The following is an 18277-nucleotide window of genomic DNA, read 5'->3' on the forward strand; positions in this document are numbered from 1 at the left end:
CAAATGATTAAGGGGGTTAGTAGGGACAGGGAACCGTGTGAAATCTTTCTTAATCCCTTACCCGAAAATTACCAGGAGCAGCTAATCAGAAAACCGACTCGTGAAGCAGCGTATTAGATCTCCTGCTCACCAACAGGCCCGAGGTTTTCGACTCCGCGCAGAACAGGAATAAGTCATCACACGGCCGTTACAGCATTACTGAACACGACTGTATATTTGAAAGTAAACAAGAAAAATAGGGTGATATTTCAGCTTAGCAACAGCGACGAAAAAAGATTTCAGATTACTTGAGCGGTCAATGTAAATTAACCAGCTCCAGGGCTTAAAATATAGAGCATCAGCTGACAAAGTTCAAGACTATTTTAACACTATCAGGCATGAACAACGCAAAGTTGTGAGCGATGGGGAAGATCCGCCGTGTTGGAAAATTGCTACGAAATCAAATTTAAACGTAGCTCAAACCTTTCAGAGAAACAAAAACTGAAGGTAGCCAAGACTAGCCTAAGGAAAGCCATTTGTGAAACTTTCAACGAATTATAAAGTAAAATCCTATCTACCGACTTGACAGAAAATCGTGAAAGGTTCTGGTCTTGAGTTAAATCCCGAAACGGATCAAAGTCCTCTGTCCAGACACTCCGAGACCATAAAGACATCAAAATGGAGGATGAGAATGAGAACGCCGAAATACTAAAAGTCTTTTTCCAAAATTATCTCTCTGAGGAAGATCGCACTGTAATTCCAACCATACATCGTCGCATGAACGTCAAAATGACACATATCGAAGTAAGTTGCCACAGAATAGAAAAGCAAGTAATAACAGTGGAGCATTATTCTATCGTACGTCGCTGGAGGATTGAAGCGTTCATACGAATTAGAAGAAAGTGAAAATCATTCCCGTTCTCGAGAAGGCTCGTCGAACAGAGGCATTTAGTTATATTTCTGAAGTTGATATGTCATAGAATTTTGCAACATGTTATATGCTCACGCTTTATAGCATGTCTGGAGACCGAAAATATCCTCTGTAGCAATCAACACTCGCTGTGAAATCCAGTTCGCTCTGTTCGCCCAAGAGGCTCAGAAAACAGGTAAATACCAGCTCCCACGTAGATTCCGCGTTCCTTGACTTCCGTAGGGCATTCGATGCTGTTTCCCACTGCCGCCTAAAGAGCAAACTACGAGCTTACGGTATATAAAATCAACTGTGTGACTGGATTGAAGCCTTTTCTAGCAAACAGAATACAGCACTTTCTTCTAAACGGAGAGAGAACTTCAGACATAGATGTAACTTCGGGCATACCACAAGAGAGGGTTATATGACCAACAAATATATATATATATATATATATATATATATATATATATATATATATATATATATATATATATATAGACTTTGTAGACGATGGCGGAAGTTCCGTGAGTCTCTTGACGGATGATACTGTCATATACAGAGAAATCGCAACGCTAGATTACTGTATCGAAATGTATGAATACCTCCGGAAAGTCTTTGTGTAGGGATCAGCTGTTGACCCTCAACATAGACGGGATTGCAGTACATTCCCCGGAAGCAGTCACATCCGTAAAATACGCTGGGGTGACTAAGGACACGGGACACCTCCTAATATCGTGTCGGACTTCCTTTTTCCTGGCGTAATGCAGCAACTCGACGTGACATGGACTCAAGAAGTCGTTGAAAGTCGCCTGAAAAATGCTGAGCTATGCTGCAGGATTTTGTGCACGAACTGGCCTTACGATAATGTCCCATATACGTTTGATGGGATTCATGCTGGGCAATGTGGATGGCCTGATCATTCGCTCGAACTGTCCAGAATGTTCTTCAAACCAATCGCGAACAATTGTGGCCTTGTGACACGGCGCAATGGCATCCATAAAAAACTCCTTTGTTCTTTGGGAACATGAACTGTATGAATGGCTACAAATGGACTCTAAGTAACCGAACGTAAACATTTCCAGTCAATGATCGGTTCATTTACACCAGAGAACGCAGTCCGTTCCATGTGAACACTACCCATACCATTATGGACCCACCGCCAGCTTGCACAGTGCGTTGCTGATAACTCGAGGCCGGCCACTGTGACCGAGCGGTTCTAGGCGCTTCAGTTAGGTTTAAGTAGTTCTAAGCCTAGGGGACTAATGACCTCAGATGTTAAGTCCCACAGTGCTTAGCGCCATTTGATAACTTCAGTGTTTCGTGGTGTCTGCGTCACACCCGAACCCTACCATCAGCTCTTTTTTTTTTTTTTTGTCATCAGTCTACTGACTGGTTTGATGCGGCCCGCCACGAATTCCTTTCCTGTGCTAACCTCTTCATCTCAGAGTAGCACTTGCAACCTACGTCCTCAATTATTTGCTTGACGTATTCCAATCTCTGTCTTCCTCTACAGTTTTTGCCCTCTACAGCTCCCTCTAGTACCATGGAAGTCATTCCCTCATGTCTTAGCAGATGTCCTATCATCTTGTCCCTTCTCCTTATCAGTGTTTTCCACATATTCCTTTCCTCTCCGATTCTGCGTAGAACCTCCTCATTCCTTACCTTATCACTCCACCTAATTTTCAACATTCGTCTATAGCACCACATCTCAAATACTTCGATTCTCTTCTGTTCCGGTTTTCCCACAGTCCATGTTTCACTACCATACAATGCTGTACTCCAGACGTACATCCTCAGAAATTTCTTCCTCAAATTAAGGCCAGTATTTGATATTAGTAGACTTGGCCAGAAATGCCTTTTTTGCCATAGCGAATCTGCTTTTGATGTCCTCCTTACTCCGTCCGTCATCAGTTATTTTACTGCCTAGGTAGCAGAATTCCTTAACTTCATTGACTTCGTGACCATCAATCCTGATGTTAAGTTTCTCGCTGTTCTCATTTCTACTACTTCTCATTACCTTCGTCTTTTTCCGATTTACTCTCAAACCATACTGTGTACTCATTAGACTGTTCATTCCGTTCAGCAGATCATTTAATTCTTCTTCACTTTCACTCAGGATAGCAATGTCATTCACCTCGTATTTTAATTCCACTCCTCAACCTTTCTTTTATTTCCATCATTGCTTCCTCGATGTACAGATTGAAGAGTAGGGGCGAAAGGCTACAGCCTTATCTTACACCCTTCTTAATACGAGCACTTCGTTCTTGATCGTCCACTCTTATTATTCCCTCTTGGTTGTTGTACATATTGTATATGACCCGTCTCTCCCTATTGCTTACCTCTCCTTTTTTCAGAATCTCGAACAGCTTGCACCATTTTATATTGTCGAACGCTTTTTCCAGGTCGATAAATCCTATGAAAGTGTCTTGATTTTTCTTTAGCCTTGCTTCCATTATTAGCCGTAACGTCTGAATTGCCTCTCTCGTCCCTTTACTTTTCCTAAAGCCAAACTGATCGTCACCTAGCGCATTCTCAATTTTCTTTTCCATTCTTCTGTATATTATTCTTGTATGCAGCTTCGATGCATGAGCCGTTAAGCTGATTGTGCGATAATTCTCGCACTTGTCAGCTCTTGCCGCCTTCGGAATTGTGTGGATGATGCTTTTCCGAAAGTCAGATGGTATGTCGCCAGACTCATATATTCTACACGCCAACGTGAATAGTCGTTTTGTTGCCACTTCCCACAGTGATTTTAGAAATTCTGATGGAATGTTATCTATCCCTTCTGCCTTACTTGACCGTAAGTCCTCCAAAGCTCTTTTAAATTCCGATTCTAATACTGGATCCCCTATCTCTTCTAAATCGACTCCTGTTTCGTCTTCTATCACATCAGACAAATCTTCACCCTCATAGAGGCTTTCAATGTATTCTTTCCACCTATCTGCTCTCTCCTCTGCATTTAACAGGGGAATTCCCGTTGCATTCTTAATGTTACCACCGTTGCTTGTAATTTCATCAACGGTTGTTTTGACTTTCCTGTATGCTGAGTCTGTCCTTTGACAATCATATGTTTTTCGATGTCTTCACATTTTTCCTGCAGCCATTTCGTCTTAGCTTCCCTGCACTTCCTATTTATTTCATTCCTCAGCGCCTTGTATTTCTGTATTCCTGATTTTCCCGGAACGTGTTTGTACTTCCTCCTTTCATCAATCAACTAAAGTATTTCTTCTGTTACCCATGGTTTCTTCGCAGCTACCTTCTTTGTACCTATGTTTTCCTTCCCAACTTCTGCGATGGCCCTTTTTAGAGATGTCCATTCCTCTTCAACTGTACTGCCTACTGCGCTATTCCTTATTGCTGTATCTATAGCGTTAGAGAACTTCAAACGTATCTCGTCATTCCTTAGTACTTCCGTATCCCACTTCTTTGCGTATTGATTCTTCCTGACTAATGTATTGAACTTCAGCCTACTCTTCATCACTACTATATTGTAATCTGAGTCTATATCTGCTCCTGGGTACGCCTTACAATCCAGTATCTGATTTCGGAATCTCTGTCTGACCATGATGTAATCTAATTTAAATCTTCCCGTATCTCCCCGCCTTTTCCAAGTATACTTCCTCCTCTTGTGATTCTTGAATAGGGTATTCGCTATTACTAGCTGAAACTTGTTACAGAACTCAATTAGTCTTCCTCCTCTTTCATTCCTTGTCCCAAGCCGATATTCTCCTGTAACCTTTTCTTCTACTCCTTCCTCTACAACTGCATTCCAGTCGCCCATGACTATTAGATTTTCGACCCCCTTTACATACTGCATTACCCTTTCAATATCCTCATATACTTTATCTGTTCATCTTCAGCTTACGATGTCGGCATGTATACCTGAACTATCGTTGTCGGTGTTGGTCTGCTGTCGATTCTGATTAGAACAACCCGTTCACTGAACTGTTCACAGTAACACACCCTCTGCCCTAACTTCCTATTCATAACGAATCCTTCACCTGTTATACCATTTTCTGCTGCTGTTGATATTACCCGATACTCATCTGACCATAAATCCTTGTCTTCCTTCCACTTCACTTCACTGACCCCTACTATATCTAGATTGAGCGTTTGCATTTCCCTTTTCAGATTTTCTAGTTTCCCTACCACGTTCAAGCTTCTGACATTCCACGCCCCGGCTGGTAGAACGTTATCCTTTCGTTGATTTTTCAATCTTTTTCTCATGGTAACCTCCCCCTTGGCAGTCCCCTCCCGGAGATCCGAATGTGGGACTATTCCTGAATCTTTTGCCATTGGAAAGATCATCATGACACTTCTTCAATTACAGGCCACATGTCCTGTGGATACACGTTACGTGTCTTTAATGCAGTGGTTTCCATTGCCTTCTGCATCCTCATGTCGTTGATCATTGCTGATTCTTCCGCCTTTAGGGGCAATTTCCCACCCCTAGGACAAGAGAGCGCCCTGAACCTCTATCCGCTCCTCCGCCCTGTTTGACAAGGCCGTTGGCAGAATGAGGCTGGCTTCTTATGCCGGAAGTCTTCGTCCGCCAATGCTGATTGTTTATCAAAATTTAGGCAGTGGCGGGGATCGAACCCGGGACCGAAGACGTTTTTGATTATGAATCAAAGACGCTACCTTTTTTTTTTTTTTTATCTAATTTTGTTGCCTTCATCTGCTCGGGGCGGACGCTGTTAGACATCCGTTTAAGTTCGTTGTTGATCGATTAGCTCAGTTTTTTTTTTATTACAGAGGGCTGCTAACCCTCTGACCGAACACGCTGAGCTACCGTGCCGGCTTTTCCCTAGACCACGGGTCAATTCCATCAGCTCCTATCAACTGAAATCAGGAGTCATCTGACCAGGCCACGGGTTTTCAATCGTCTAGGGTCCACTCGACATGGTCGCGAGCCCAGGAGAGGTGCTGCAGGCGATGTCGCGCTGTTAGCAAAGGTACTCGCATCGGTCCGTCTGCCACCATAGACCAAATTTCGGCGCACTTACCTAACGGATACATCCGTCGTACGTTCCACATTGATTTCCGCGGTTATTTCACGTAGTGGTGCTTATCTGCTAGCACTGACAACTCCACGCAATCACCGCTGCTGTCGGTCGTTAAGTGAAGGCCGGGGGGCCACTGAGTTGTCCGTGGTGAGATGTAACGTCTGCAGCTTGGTATTCTCGGCACACTGTGGAACTCGAAATATTTTATTCACTAACAATTTCCGAAATGCAATGTCCTATGTGTCTAGCTTTACCATTCCGCGTTCGAAGTCTGTTAATTCCCGTTGGAAGGCCATAATCAGTGGGAAACCCTTTTAGATGAATCATTTGACTACAAATGAGAGCTCCGCCAACTCACTGCCCTTTTATACCTTGTGTACGCGATACTACCGCCATCTGTACATGTGCGTGTCGCTATCCCATGACTTTTCTCACCTCAGTGTATGTAGGGGTATTCGTACAACATTAAATGGAACGAGGTAGGGTAAACACCAGACCAAGATTCATAGGAAAAATCGTCAACAGGAGTAGTACACTCACAAAACGTGTAGCTTAGTAACTCTTTCGAACAATACTTGAATAGTGGTCGTCATTCTGGAATCCGTACCCATAGAACTGATAGAGGAAATGGAGAATATCCAGTAAAGGACGGAGTGTTTCGTCATAGGTTCGTTTAGCAAGCGCGAAAGCGTCACAGCTGCTCAGTCACCTCCAGTGGCAGGCGGTGCAAAACAGGCGTCCTGCGTCACGATGTGGTTACATATTTAATTTCTGATAGCGGACGTTATTATAAGAGTCGACAAATATATCTTTCTCCTACGCGTATCTCGAGAAAAGACCATCGAGAGATTGGAGCTCACGCGGATGCTTACCAGCAATCGAACTTCCCGCGAACCAAGCGCGATTGGGACAAGGAACAGGGGCAAGTAACACTGGTACGTCAACCACTCTCCGCCACTTGGGGAGTATAAATGTAGACGTATTTTCCTTCAATTCTTGCTAAGCTGTTTGATTCAGTTCTCGCTTACAGGTGGCATTCAGTAATTATAGGTCATTCGAAGAAAGTGTGACAGCTAAACTACACGACTTCACAGTGATAAATAAAGAATACACAATGTACCATAAATCTAGGAAGGAATGGGAATGCGTTACGAGGTACAGATACAGAGTCGGAAAATATTGGTACGAAAACAAATCGCATAATTTTGGTGAATCACCTAAAACTTGCATTGCAAACACTAAATGGAAAGTGACGTTGATCTGCAGTTTTCACAACATGAATTGGTAGTCAGTGGCTCGAATTGTTAGCTAGTGAACATAGTGTAATAATACTTAGCAAGTATATTTTTTGTGCACGTATACACTTTTTAAAAAGGAACAATGTATATTGACACTAACAAACTAAAAGTAGGATAAATTAGAATGTCAGTGGTGTTTGTTGCATGATTCTAGTGCGAGTCGTTTACGTGATTTCTTTTATTGAAAAGTTCTCATAGCGACACTTGTTTATGCAGTTCAACTTGCCTAGTTCCTAGGTACAATTTTTTATATTTGCTTACAGTGTGCTTCGTGTTCTTGAGTGCATCGCGACTTGCTTGTCAGTTAGTATATGACAGTCCAAGCATTAGGTCGTAAGAGGACGCTGGGATTCATCATTATAGAAAAAGCCGACATGCTCATGGTGTATGGATAGGCCAGCAAGATGGCAGTTCATTCTTGTACAGCGTATGCGACAGGATATCCCAATAGACGTCAACCATCTCGGCAGTTACTTATCAATCTTTTCAACCAGTTACGTAAAAGTGGTAGTGTAACACCCACACAGCGTTAACAGAAGGACACAAGTGACGACAGATGAGGACGAAATTTATGTGCTTGCTGCAGCTGAGGTTGACCCGCACGTTACCTCACGCACCATCGTACGAGGAAGTGGCATGAGTCAGGCACATGCCCTACACATTCTCCATCGACACAGGTTCCATCGCTCTCGCATCTCTCTCCATCAAGAGCTGCATGTAAATGATTACGAGAATAGTGTTAAGTTCTGTACATGGACATTAAGACAGGATACGCCAGATGTATCATGTACCGTGTTTAGTGACGAGGCCACATTTACCAATCATGGCCAGGTAAACCACCGACACATGCACTATTGGTCTGTTGACAATGCCCTTGGCTTCGTCAGGTGGAAAGTCAGCATCCATGGAGTGTAAAAGTGTGGTGTGGGATAGTGAACCATCAGCTCACAGGCCCGTTTTTCATAGACGGAACACAGAACGTGCGCAAGAATCGCAGCCACCTAATAGACAATTTTCCAGGGATGCTAGAAGACGTCCCTCTGCAGACTAATAGGAGCCTGTTGTACCAACATGATAGCTGTCACGAAGTACTACAGCGTGTCTTCACGAATTGTCTCCAAATCGCTGGATTGGACGCAAAGGACCTGTACCTTGACCAGCACGCCCCCAGATTTGACTCTTCTGTGGGGAAAGCTGAAAGACGCTGTCCACAAGGGCATACAGACTACACTCAATGATGGGCAACGACTATTACTGCAGCCTGCTCGGGCATCCTCGCTGAAATGCTAGCACGTGTGCAGCAGTCGCTCCATTCCAGATTGGAAGCGTGTATTGCCGCTGCCAGTGGTTATTTTGAACACAAACCGTGATGGTCAGTTGTCTCGTTACTGGTCTGAATCCATATAACTAGTGTATTCACTTCTGTTCTTCAGTATACGAGGTGCGACAATAAAGTAATGAGACTGATTTTCTTCGCAAGATTTGGCAATCCTGTAGGCTTGCGTAGGCACAATATTTTGACCTCTATCTATAAGCTGCTTCTAGTGCAAGCGGCAAATTGATGCAACTACTCAGTTGTGAGTTGTGCTGTAGTAAGTTAACACGCATTTGTATCTCTCGTCACGGAATTGGAACCGCATAATATTGCGCAACGGTGTGCCATTTATTTTTGCTTTACATTGGGTGTTATCACTGGTGACGAAAGTTGGTTTTTTCAGTACGATCCAGAGACAAAACGCCGGAGTTCGCAATGGTGCTCAAAGGGATCACCCAGACCAAAAAAAGCTCGCATGTCAAAGTCAAAAGTGAAATGCATGCTTGTGTGGTTTTTTTTTTTTTTATTCCGAGGGAATTGTTCATAAAGAGTGGGTGCCTCCTGGACAAACAGTTAACCAATATAACTACAAAGAAACTATAGAAAGACATCATAAAAGAGTTCTTCATGTCTGTGCCAACATTGCTGATAATTGGATTCTGCATCACGATAATGCGCCATCCCATACTGCTCTGTCAGTACAGCAATTTTTAACCTCAAAACAAATTTCAGTACTACCACAGCCACCTTATTCACCAGATATCGCTCCGTGCGACTTTTTTCTATTTCCAAGAGTCAAAACGGCTGTCATGGGACACCATTTTCAAACAACACAAGATGTCCAAAAAGCTGTGACGAGGATCTTGGAGGATATTACAGAAGATGAGTTCCAGAAATGTTACCATCAATGGCAGAAACGCTGGAAAAAGTGCGTGCAATCAGAAGGGAGCTACTTTGAAGGAGACAACACTAAACTTGACTAAAACGATAAGCAACATTTTTTTTCACATCAGTCTCATTGTTTTACTGTCGCACCTCGTATGCTACCACAGGTATTGTACAAGTGTCGGTGTCAGAACTTTGCAGAATACGATATTTCGTAAACGACATGCACTAGAATCCTGAAAAAAACACCATTGATACTTTAATTTATCCTACTTTTAGTTTGTTAATGTCAATAGGCGTCGTTCCAATTAAAGTAAGTGTCTGTTCGCACAAAAAGTACACTTTGTAAGTACATATGTGCGGTACAAGTTTTAGGTGATTCACCCTGTATATCACATTCAGTGGCAGCAATTCATGAAACATGAATATATGCAGTTAATAAAATAATCCCATGTTATATCACGTGTTGATGACTTCTTAAGATTTCAGAGTGGCTTAGAGTGCGAATCAATATTTCTTGCTATGACATGCAGGGTTTGCGATTTTCTGTCGATTTTACGATCTTAGATTGAAAGAAAAAGCGAGAGACCTTTCTCACTCTAACAGTGTAGCTACTCACGGAACGGTCAAAATATAACGGTACAGTTGTCTTAAGGAATCTCAAATTTAAGACATTTCCATGTTCACCTTACAAATACGGTCTGATCCTGATTTGATTTATCTACGTCCGGTTCTTTCCAGAAGCGTAACCAGCCATGGGCAATATTTTGAGCTTCTGGGAGCGGCTCTGTCTGCTTAGAATCCATACTTGGACAGAATGCCAGAGGCGGCAAATCGTGCAACTTTCATTAAAAGCTTGGAGACAATACAGCAGCTCTCAAAACGTGAAAAAGTACTTAGAAAGGATGTGAAGGCAGATTTCCGGAAAAATTGCTCTTGCTCTCTCTGTGGTTATTAATTGAAACTCGCTCAAGCCGTATTTTCGTGCCTGAGCCGCGTATTCTTACTTGGTTGCAACTTATTGCCTGATGTCGCGCATTGGAGGCACGTATCTGTGCGCGCGACTCGCAAAATTGGTTTAAGCAAACATATGCCACTGCCATTATTACTTTCTTATTTCCTTAGTCTTGTTTATGGATACACAAATATGAGTTTACTGAAGAAATAGATTGGTTTCTGATGTGAAGCAGTTGTCATTAACTATGAAATAATATGGGTGGAATGTTTTATTAAGACCTTAAATCAGAGCAGCAAATTTATCTAAACTTCGCGAAAACTTTGACAAACACAAGCAAATCTCCTACACTCTGCGGTACTAAATAGTTAAACACAGAGCTGATGTGTCTGGTGGTAAAATTAACATAGATTATGGAGAAGTCATATAGGCTCGACCTTGGCGGTGAATGGCTATTTGTCGCACATTAAAATATTTGGTTCAAATGGCTCGGAGCACTATGAGACTTAACATCCGAGGTCATCAGTCCCCCAGACTTAGAGCTACTTAAACCTAACTAACCTAAGGACATCACATACATCCATGCCGGAGGCAGGATTCGGACCTGCGACCGTAGCGGTAGCGCGGTTCCAGACTGAGGCGCCTAGAACCACTCGGCCACCCAGGCCGGCTTAAATATTTGATCCTATGTGTAATAATTCTTCATCGCTCGTTACTGTTATTTGTGCTTACGTCAAGCCAGACAGCTTATTTAGTATCCCACATTCCTTAAAGATACCTTACAGGCTCAGTTCATGAGGAGAGCTGTACGCTTTGGATGGATCTGTAAAAGTAGTAAAAACTGAGTCACTGTGAGTGGGCTATAGCCCTTATACAAGGTACTACAGTGAGTAGCGTAGCATCTCCTCACATATAAGACTAGAGCTGCATTACCAGTTTTCACTATCGCGTATCCAATACGTCTGTTGAATCGTGGCTTTCCAAATAATCTCTGCAGTAAATTCAAAGTCGTTAATAGTCTCGTATCCTTAACTACATCCATCCTCTTCTAACCACTTTTAAGTGCGTTCGGGGGAATAGTTTTTGTTGTGTCTTCTCCCCCATTGAATCCTCTCTGCTAGCTTCTGTCTGTAACTGGCAATAATTTCTTGTTCGTTTCTTCTACAGCTTTCATGTCGTCTGCGAAGCGTGAGAGCTGTAATTCTTATCATATTCTCCGTGCACAGCATCGATCTTATTGATCAGAAACGCCGTCACATAAGTGTGGAGAACTGGTTACCTGTTTTTTCTTCCGTAGCGGCTGCATTCCTTGCTTTCGTAATTTCGCATGTACGACTAAATCATTTAGTCCTAGGTCTAGTCTTGTCACTTCAAATTTTCCATTGTTGTATTCTGAGAGCCCATTTAAGCTCGTAAAACATTTATTTCGCTGTCATTATTTTTCGTATCTTGTATTAGAAATTGAAACCTGTTACTAGCGTAGGCTCTGATTTGCTGTTTCAAATTCCGAAGCTCCAAGCTTTTCGGCTAGACCCAGTTGATAAAACTGTTCCTCCCGCAATTTACTTCCTAGCACAGATAAGCTATTCCCAAACATTGGTCTGTATCGCTATTTACACCTTTGTATGTTATCATGTTTATGCTTCACACGTACAGCTGAAAATTACATCGTACTAGCAGGGGAATTACCCACGTTCCTGCATCCTTCCTTTCATAAGGGAAGATTTTGGCTTACTGCACAAGAAGAAAATTTCTTGCCTCCATCGCTTTATTTTATGGACATACTTTTTTTATAACACGAATATTACATGCTAGGGTAACACGAATATTCGCATATAAAGTGTATGAAACTATTGGCAAACGGAAGAAACTATACAGGTTCACAGGTTGACTGTTTGAAAATTGTTACAAACAACAAACTCATAACATTTTAATTAGCTGGTCAGTAGAAAGCGGAGGCATTTGTATAAAAGTATATAAAAAGCAAGCGCGCGCGCACACACACACACACACACACACACACACACACACACACACACACAGAGAGAGAGAGAGAGAGAGAGAGAGAGAGAGAGAGACTGACTATGATCAAAAAGTTTCAGTGTCTTTACAAATTGACTTAATTATTTTTCAGCTACAAGAAAAATATGGAGGAGTACTCTAAACTGTTCAAAGAACACAGGTCGACTTCCCTGGATACAGCTGTGTGGTGGCTGGAGTACGTCATCCGCCACAAGGGAGCTCCCCACCTGCGCAGTGCGGCCCTGGACCTCCACTGGTGGCAACTTCTGCTTTTGGACGTCATCGCCTTCGTACTTGCTGCACTGATTGCAGCTGTGACGGTCATATACTTTGTAGCAAAATGTTTAGTGGTCATGGTCAAAGGCAAAAAGGAGAAGGTCAAGAGACAATGAGACTGCGTTTGAGTTTCAAACTGAAATACTGCAACTTGTTGTTGTTCAACGCGAATAACGCGTGTACCTGATGATTCTGATCTCTAAGACTGATTCATTGCTTGGTCTGGCACCAAAACATGTTACAGCGAGAAAAAATAGAAAATTGCGAATTGGACGTAAAACGTTTTTAGTTCTGAACCAATTTAGAATATACTACGATTGAGGTGCACTGACTTAGGGTGCCCCTTAAACTCTAAGACGATACTCCTACTCATGTTACAGTTAATAAACTTCCCACTATGTGAGAAACTGTAAGACACTTCTAATTTCTGCTCATATTGTCTGCTGCGGGTTTGTGTTACTCGTATATCTTCTAAAGTGGTAATAACTAATAAGAGGCATTTTGTAATCGACAGAACAATACGCAACAGAAACTCATTGGTAAAGACTGTAATTTTTTTATACTTATCTAAGCAAATAATAAATGTTTTGGTAAAATGTACGACTTTGTGTTTTGTCCATGGGTTCCGCAGACCCATTTTCTTGTCCACATTCCTTGGCAAGTACATTGTCACGACTTCTAAGTGTTACTATAAGCTGCAACTCATTCCAGTGATGTGAAGTATCGGCCTATCACACAATCTTCCGTGATAATAAGTCGTATATATAGTAGGGGAAGGTGGGGGAATTACACGCATGTGGGTAATCCCACGCAGCCTGATTTACGAAGTTTGAATGGCGCAAGCTGTTCCCAGTTGGTGCTACACCCTGCCGGCAGGAGTAACAACTACTATGCGGCTTATGCCAGCCATTTTCCAGTGGCATTGTTGAAGTAGTGAAGTATTGTTTATTTTCGGCGTGTCTCATGTAGTTTTGGTCAGCTGTATTTTGCGGGTAAGTGCTACTGTAAGTTCCTTTAATGTAATTCTTGCGTATCAACTATTAACCCTAGATGAAACCTTTAATTTAATTGTAGATTTGTCCCGCTATTTGAATTAGGTGCCGAGTTATGCTTAGGTTAGTCATCGAACTTACAGTGAGGTAATGCCACGCAGCTGTTGAAGTGCGTGGTATTCCCCCTTGCAGGTTATATTTTCAATACTAACGAGTTATTTTTAAATCTCAGATGGGTAGATTTTATAAAAGAAAAACCCAGAAAGCAAAATGGATGCACGAGGAACTTTGTAAGGCTCTTGATGCCATCAGATCTGGAAGAAAAATAAGATAAGTATCAAGAGCTTTCTGGATTGATGAAGCTACTCTGCGAACGAGAATGAACGTTAAAAATACCGAGGGTCCAAAACTAGGAAGATACCCAACATTTTCGACAGAACAGGAAAATGAGATTAGGGATCATGTCACTACAATGGCATTACATGCATGCAGCTGCGAAAGATTGCATTTGAGTGTGCAGAGGCTAACAACATTGCAAACAATTTTGATAAGTCATCTAGGTTAGCTGTAAAGGATTGGCTAGCTCTGTTTCTAAAAAGAAACCCAAACATTAGCATAAGAAAACCTGAATTAACTAGCATTAACTGAATACAGGCATTTAATGGAGAAGAGGTTAATGCATATTTTAAAAACTTAGAACATCTCTTTGCTAAATATAAATTTGAAGAGGGGGCGAGTGTTCAAGGTCGATGAAACAGGCATAAATACAAAAGCCCGAGAGAATTTCGGCTCCTAAAGGTGTTAAACAAATAGGTGGGGCCATGTCTTGGGAAAGGGGTAAAAACGTGGCGATATCAGAAGATGTCTGTTTAATTTGTAGAGAGTTTGGGAAGGATGGAGAACTATGGTACCGATGTATTTCTTGTAGCAGATGGAGTCATGAAGAATGTAGTGGCTGGCACACTCCAAAAGGTTACATGTGCGATCTTTGCTGTGTGGTATGAGAAAATGAGCTCTTTTCAGATAAAAAAAAGGGTAAAAAACCAAAATTATAAGATATGTTTCTGGAATTACATTATTTCGTTCTTAAATATACTGTTTACTATTTGTAGTAACTAATAAACAAATAAAAATAGCAAGTATTGTACATTTTTATGGTTTGTTTGTTTTACGTGTTATTACCCAGTACTTTGCGTGTCATTACCCTCAGGAGTGGGGAATACCACGCATTTGCACTTTTTTTTATTTTAATGTTCAAAAATTAGGTACAGTTTATAACTATTTATAGACGATTGGAATATGTGGAGAAATGTCCATTGTATGGTATGTACTTATTTTCATAGGTTTTAATGATGTAACGAATGGTTCATATCGATTTTTCCTTAGGTGCGTGTATTTCCCCCACTCTCCCCTACACTGCATAGTACACTAAGGTGACAAAAGTCATGGTAGATGATTCATATCAGCCGATCTAGGTGGCCCAATAATTCACCCAAATTGTCCGGTATGTTCTTCAAACAGATCGCTAACAACTGTGACATGGCGCATTGTCATCAATACAAATTCCATCGTGCTGAGGTACATTAAGTCCATGAATCGTTGCAAATGGTCTCCAAGTAACCGAACACAAACATTTCCAATGAATGATCCGTTCAGTTTGAGCAGAGAACCAGTCCGTTCCATGCAAAAACAATTCACAGCGTTATCAAGCCACCACCAGCTTGCACAGTGCCTTGTAGACAACTTGGGTCCATGGCTTCGTGGGGTCTGTGTCACACTCGAATCCTACCATCAGCTCTTACTAAGTGAAATCGGGGCTCATCTCACCGACCCACAGTTCTCTGAACGTCGGGCAGCCAACTGATATGGTCAGGAGCCGAGGAGAGGCGCTGCAGGTGGGTGTCGTGCTGTTAGCAAAGGTCCTCGCGTCGGTCCGCTGCTACCATAGCCTATTAACGTCAAATTGCGCCGCACTGTCCTACTGGATACGTTCGTCGTACGTTCCACATTGACTTCTGCTGTTATTTAGCGCATTGTTGCTTGTCTGTTGGCACTGACGACTCTACGCAAACACCGCTGCTCTCGGTTGTTAAATGAAGGCCGTCGGCCACTGCGTTGTCCATGGGGAAAGGTAATGCCTGAGATTTTGTATTCTCGGCACAGTCTTGACACTGTGGGTCTCGAAATATTGAATTCACTAGCGATTTCCGAAACGGAATGTCCCATGCGTCTAGCTCCAACAACTACCATTCAGCGTTCGAAGTCTATTAATTGCCGTCGCGCGCCCACAATCACGTCGGAAAACTTTCAACGTAACTCACCTGAGTACAAACTCACAGCTCCGTCAGTACACTGCCCTTTCATATCTTCCTCATGCGGTACTACCGCCATCTGTTTAGGTGCATATCGCTAACTCAATGCATATCTTGGGTTATAAGCTTTAAAACATGAGATTTGTCATTCATTTTCCGTAAGTTTGTGGAGGTGGTTTGAATTTGCGTTCTTGCTTAAATTTTGCTACTGTGTGTCTCTTATCTGATGTGGAATTGTTCCGTGTGGATGAAAGAGGAAGAGTAGACTGAGATTTAAGATAATCGTCCGGACGATTCACTGCAGAAAGAAAAAGTACGAGGGTTATTCCAAAAGTAAGGTCCGGTTATAAAAAAAAATCAAAACTAAAATGTTTTTTCAAAACAATTGTTTTATTTACATTCCTTACATCTTTATCTATTTTTCTACATAACTTCCATACTTATTTAAACATTTGTCACATCGTTCAACAAGCTTTTGAATGCCCATGTTATAGAAATCGGCCGCCTGTGACGATAACCAGTCCTTAACTGCTTCTTTCACTTCATCATCTGTGTCGAAGCACTTGCCGCCGAGAAACTCCTTTAAGTAACGGAACAGATGGAAATCACTTGGCGCCAGGTCCAGACTGTAAGGAGGATGGTCCATCTGTTCCCATCCAAATTTCTTGATCAGAGCTTGCGTTTCATTTGCAGTGTGGGGTCTGGCATTGTCATGCAACAACAAGATTCCAGACGACAAAAGACCACGTCGCTTATTCTGGATTGCACGTCGAAGTTTAGTCAGGGTAGCGCAGTAGGCGGCTTTATTAATCGTTGTTCCTCTCTCCATAAAGTCGACTAACAATACTCCACGTCTATCCCAGAACACAGTCGCCATAACCTTACGTGTTGAGATTGTCTGCTTTGCCTTGACCTTGACTGGCGATGACGTGTGACGCCATTGCATTGACTGACGTTTAGACTCTGGAGTGATGTGAGAAACCCATGTCTCATCCCCTGTGACAACATTGTCTAAAAGACTGTCACCTTCCTTATGATATCGCTCCAAAAAATCAAGAGCAAAAGCCATTCTTTTCATTCGTTGGGGCTCAGTAAGCAGCCTGGGAACCCAACGGGCACACAATTTGTGAAACTTCAAATGTTCAGACACAATTCTGTACAAAGTTGTTCTACTCACATTCGGAAAATGCATGTCTACGTCTGTAATAGTGAATCGGCGATCTTCACGAATTTTTTTGTCAACCGCATTGACCAAATCGTCTGAAATCACTGATGGTCGGCCACACCGTGGTTCATCGTGCACATTATCCCGTCCTTCATTAAAAGCTCGCACCCACTTGCGCACTTTACTGTCGCTCATTATGTTAGGACCGTACACTTCAGTAATCTGCCGATGGATTTCCGCCGCTGAATTGTTTCTTGCAGACAAAAACCGTATCACTGCCCTTACTTCACAATCGGCGGGCTGATCAATTGTCTTAAACATTGTAAAGTGACACTGTGAACTACATTCAGCAACAGTAACAAAGCGAATGGCGGCGTTTGACGCGCAAGGCTTGCCGGGAGTCGGCGCGCATGCGTGTTTTGTCATTGGCGCCAAATTTCAATAGTTACGGCGAATCGGACCTTACTTTTGGAATAACCCTCGTATACTATTGTACTGAGCAAAGATGTGCATTTGAAGCTCTCCAGGGCCATAGATACTGTGACAATGAATACTAAAACAGGTTTTTTAGGTTGAACTTCCTCAAAAGGGCACTCATGGAAACAGGACAGACAAATGTAGGTACAGAGAAGATATGCGGAGTGGACAAAAATTAGGATGGTGTGCGAAAACCACTGGCAATCAGAGTAGCAGTCATCTCGGAATGGAAAAATACGACTCCCGTATGGTTTTCAAGGAAACCTTATTCCTCATCTTGCAAAACACTCACGAATTCAGCTAACGGTGGCGTAACCTCCTTTCCACAGTAGACTACAAAAGCTCAATAATGCGGAGATCCGGTAACTGTGGCGGCCGGGAGCGACGCGACAATTCATCCTTGTGCTCACAGAATTAGTCCAGGACGCTGGGGGGTATGTAAGCGTGATCCCCATCGTTCTGGAACACATCATCATCACTGAGGAACAAACGTTCTACCATGAGGCGAACCTGATTTGCCAAAATGGTCACATAATCGTTGGCAGTAATGAAATCTTGCACAATGAAAGTGGAGGCCATGGAATAGCACGATACTGCTTCCCCAAAACAACACTGAACCACCGCCATGTTTCACTCTTGGGTCATAAACTCAGACAATCAGAAACAGTGTGCAAGAAGTCTC

General features: G+C 42.4%; 1 protein-coding gene across 1 annotated transcript in view; it reads left to right on the forward strand.

Moving 5' to 3' along the window:
* Nucleotides 1-13249, forward strand: part of LOC126412433 (UDP-glycosyltransferase UGT5-like) — a 161588-nt gene extending 148339 nt beyond the window's left edge. Inside the window, exon 7 of the mRNA XM_050082028.1 lies at nucleotides 12486-13249. Within this exon, the coding sequence (XP_049937985.1) occupies nucleotides 12486-12765 (280 nt within the window). The 3' untranslated portion in view covers nucleotides 12766-13249. The remainder of the gene's footprint in view (nucleotides 1-12485) is intronic.
* The last annotated feature ends 5028 nt before the right edge of the window (nucleotides 13250-18277 follow it).

The sequence above is a fragment of the Schistocerca serialis genome, chromosome 7, assembly GCF_023864345.2.
Source record: "Schistocerca serialis cubense isolate TAMUIC-IGC-003099 chromosome 7, iqSchSeri2.2, whole genome shotgun sequence".
NCBI classification, from domain to species: Eukaryota; Metazoa; Arthropoda; class Insecta; order Orthoptera; family Acrididae; genus Schistocerca; species Schistocerca serialis.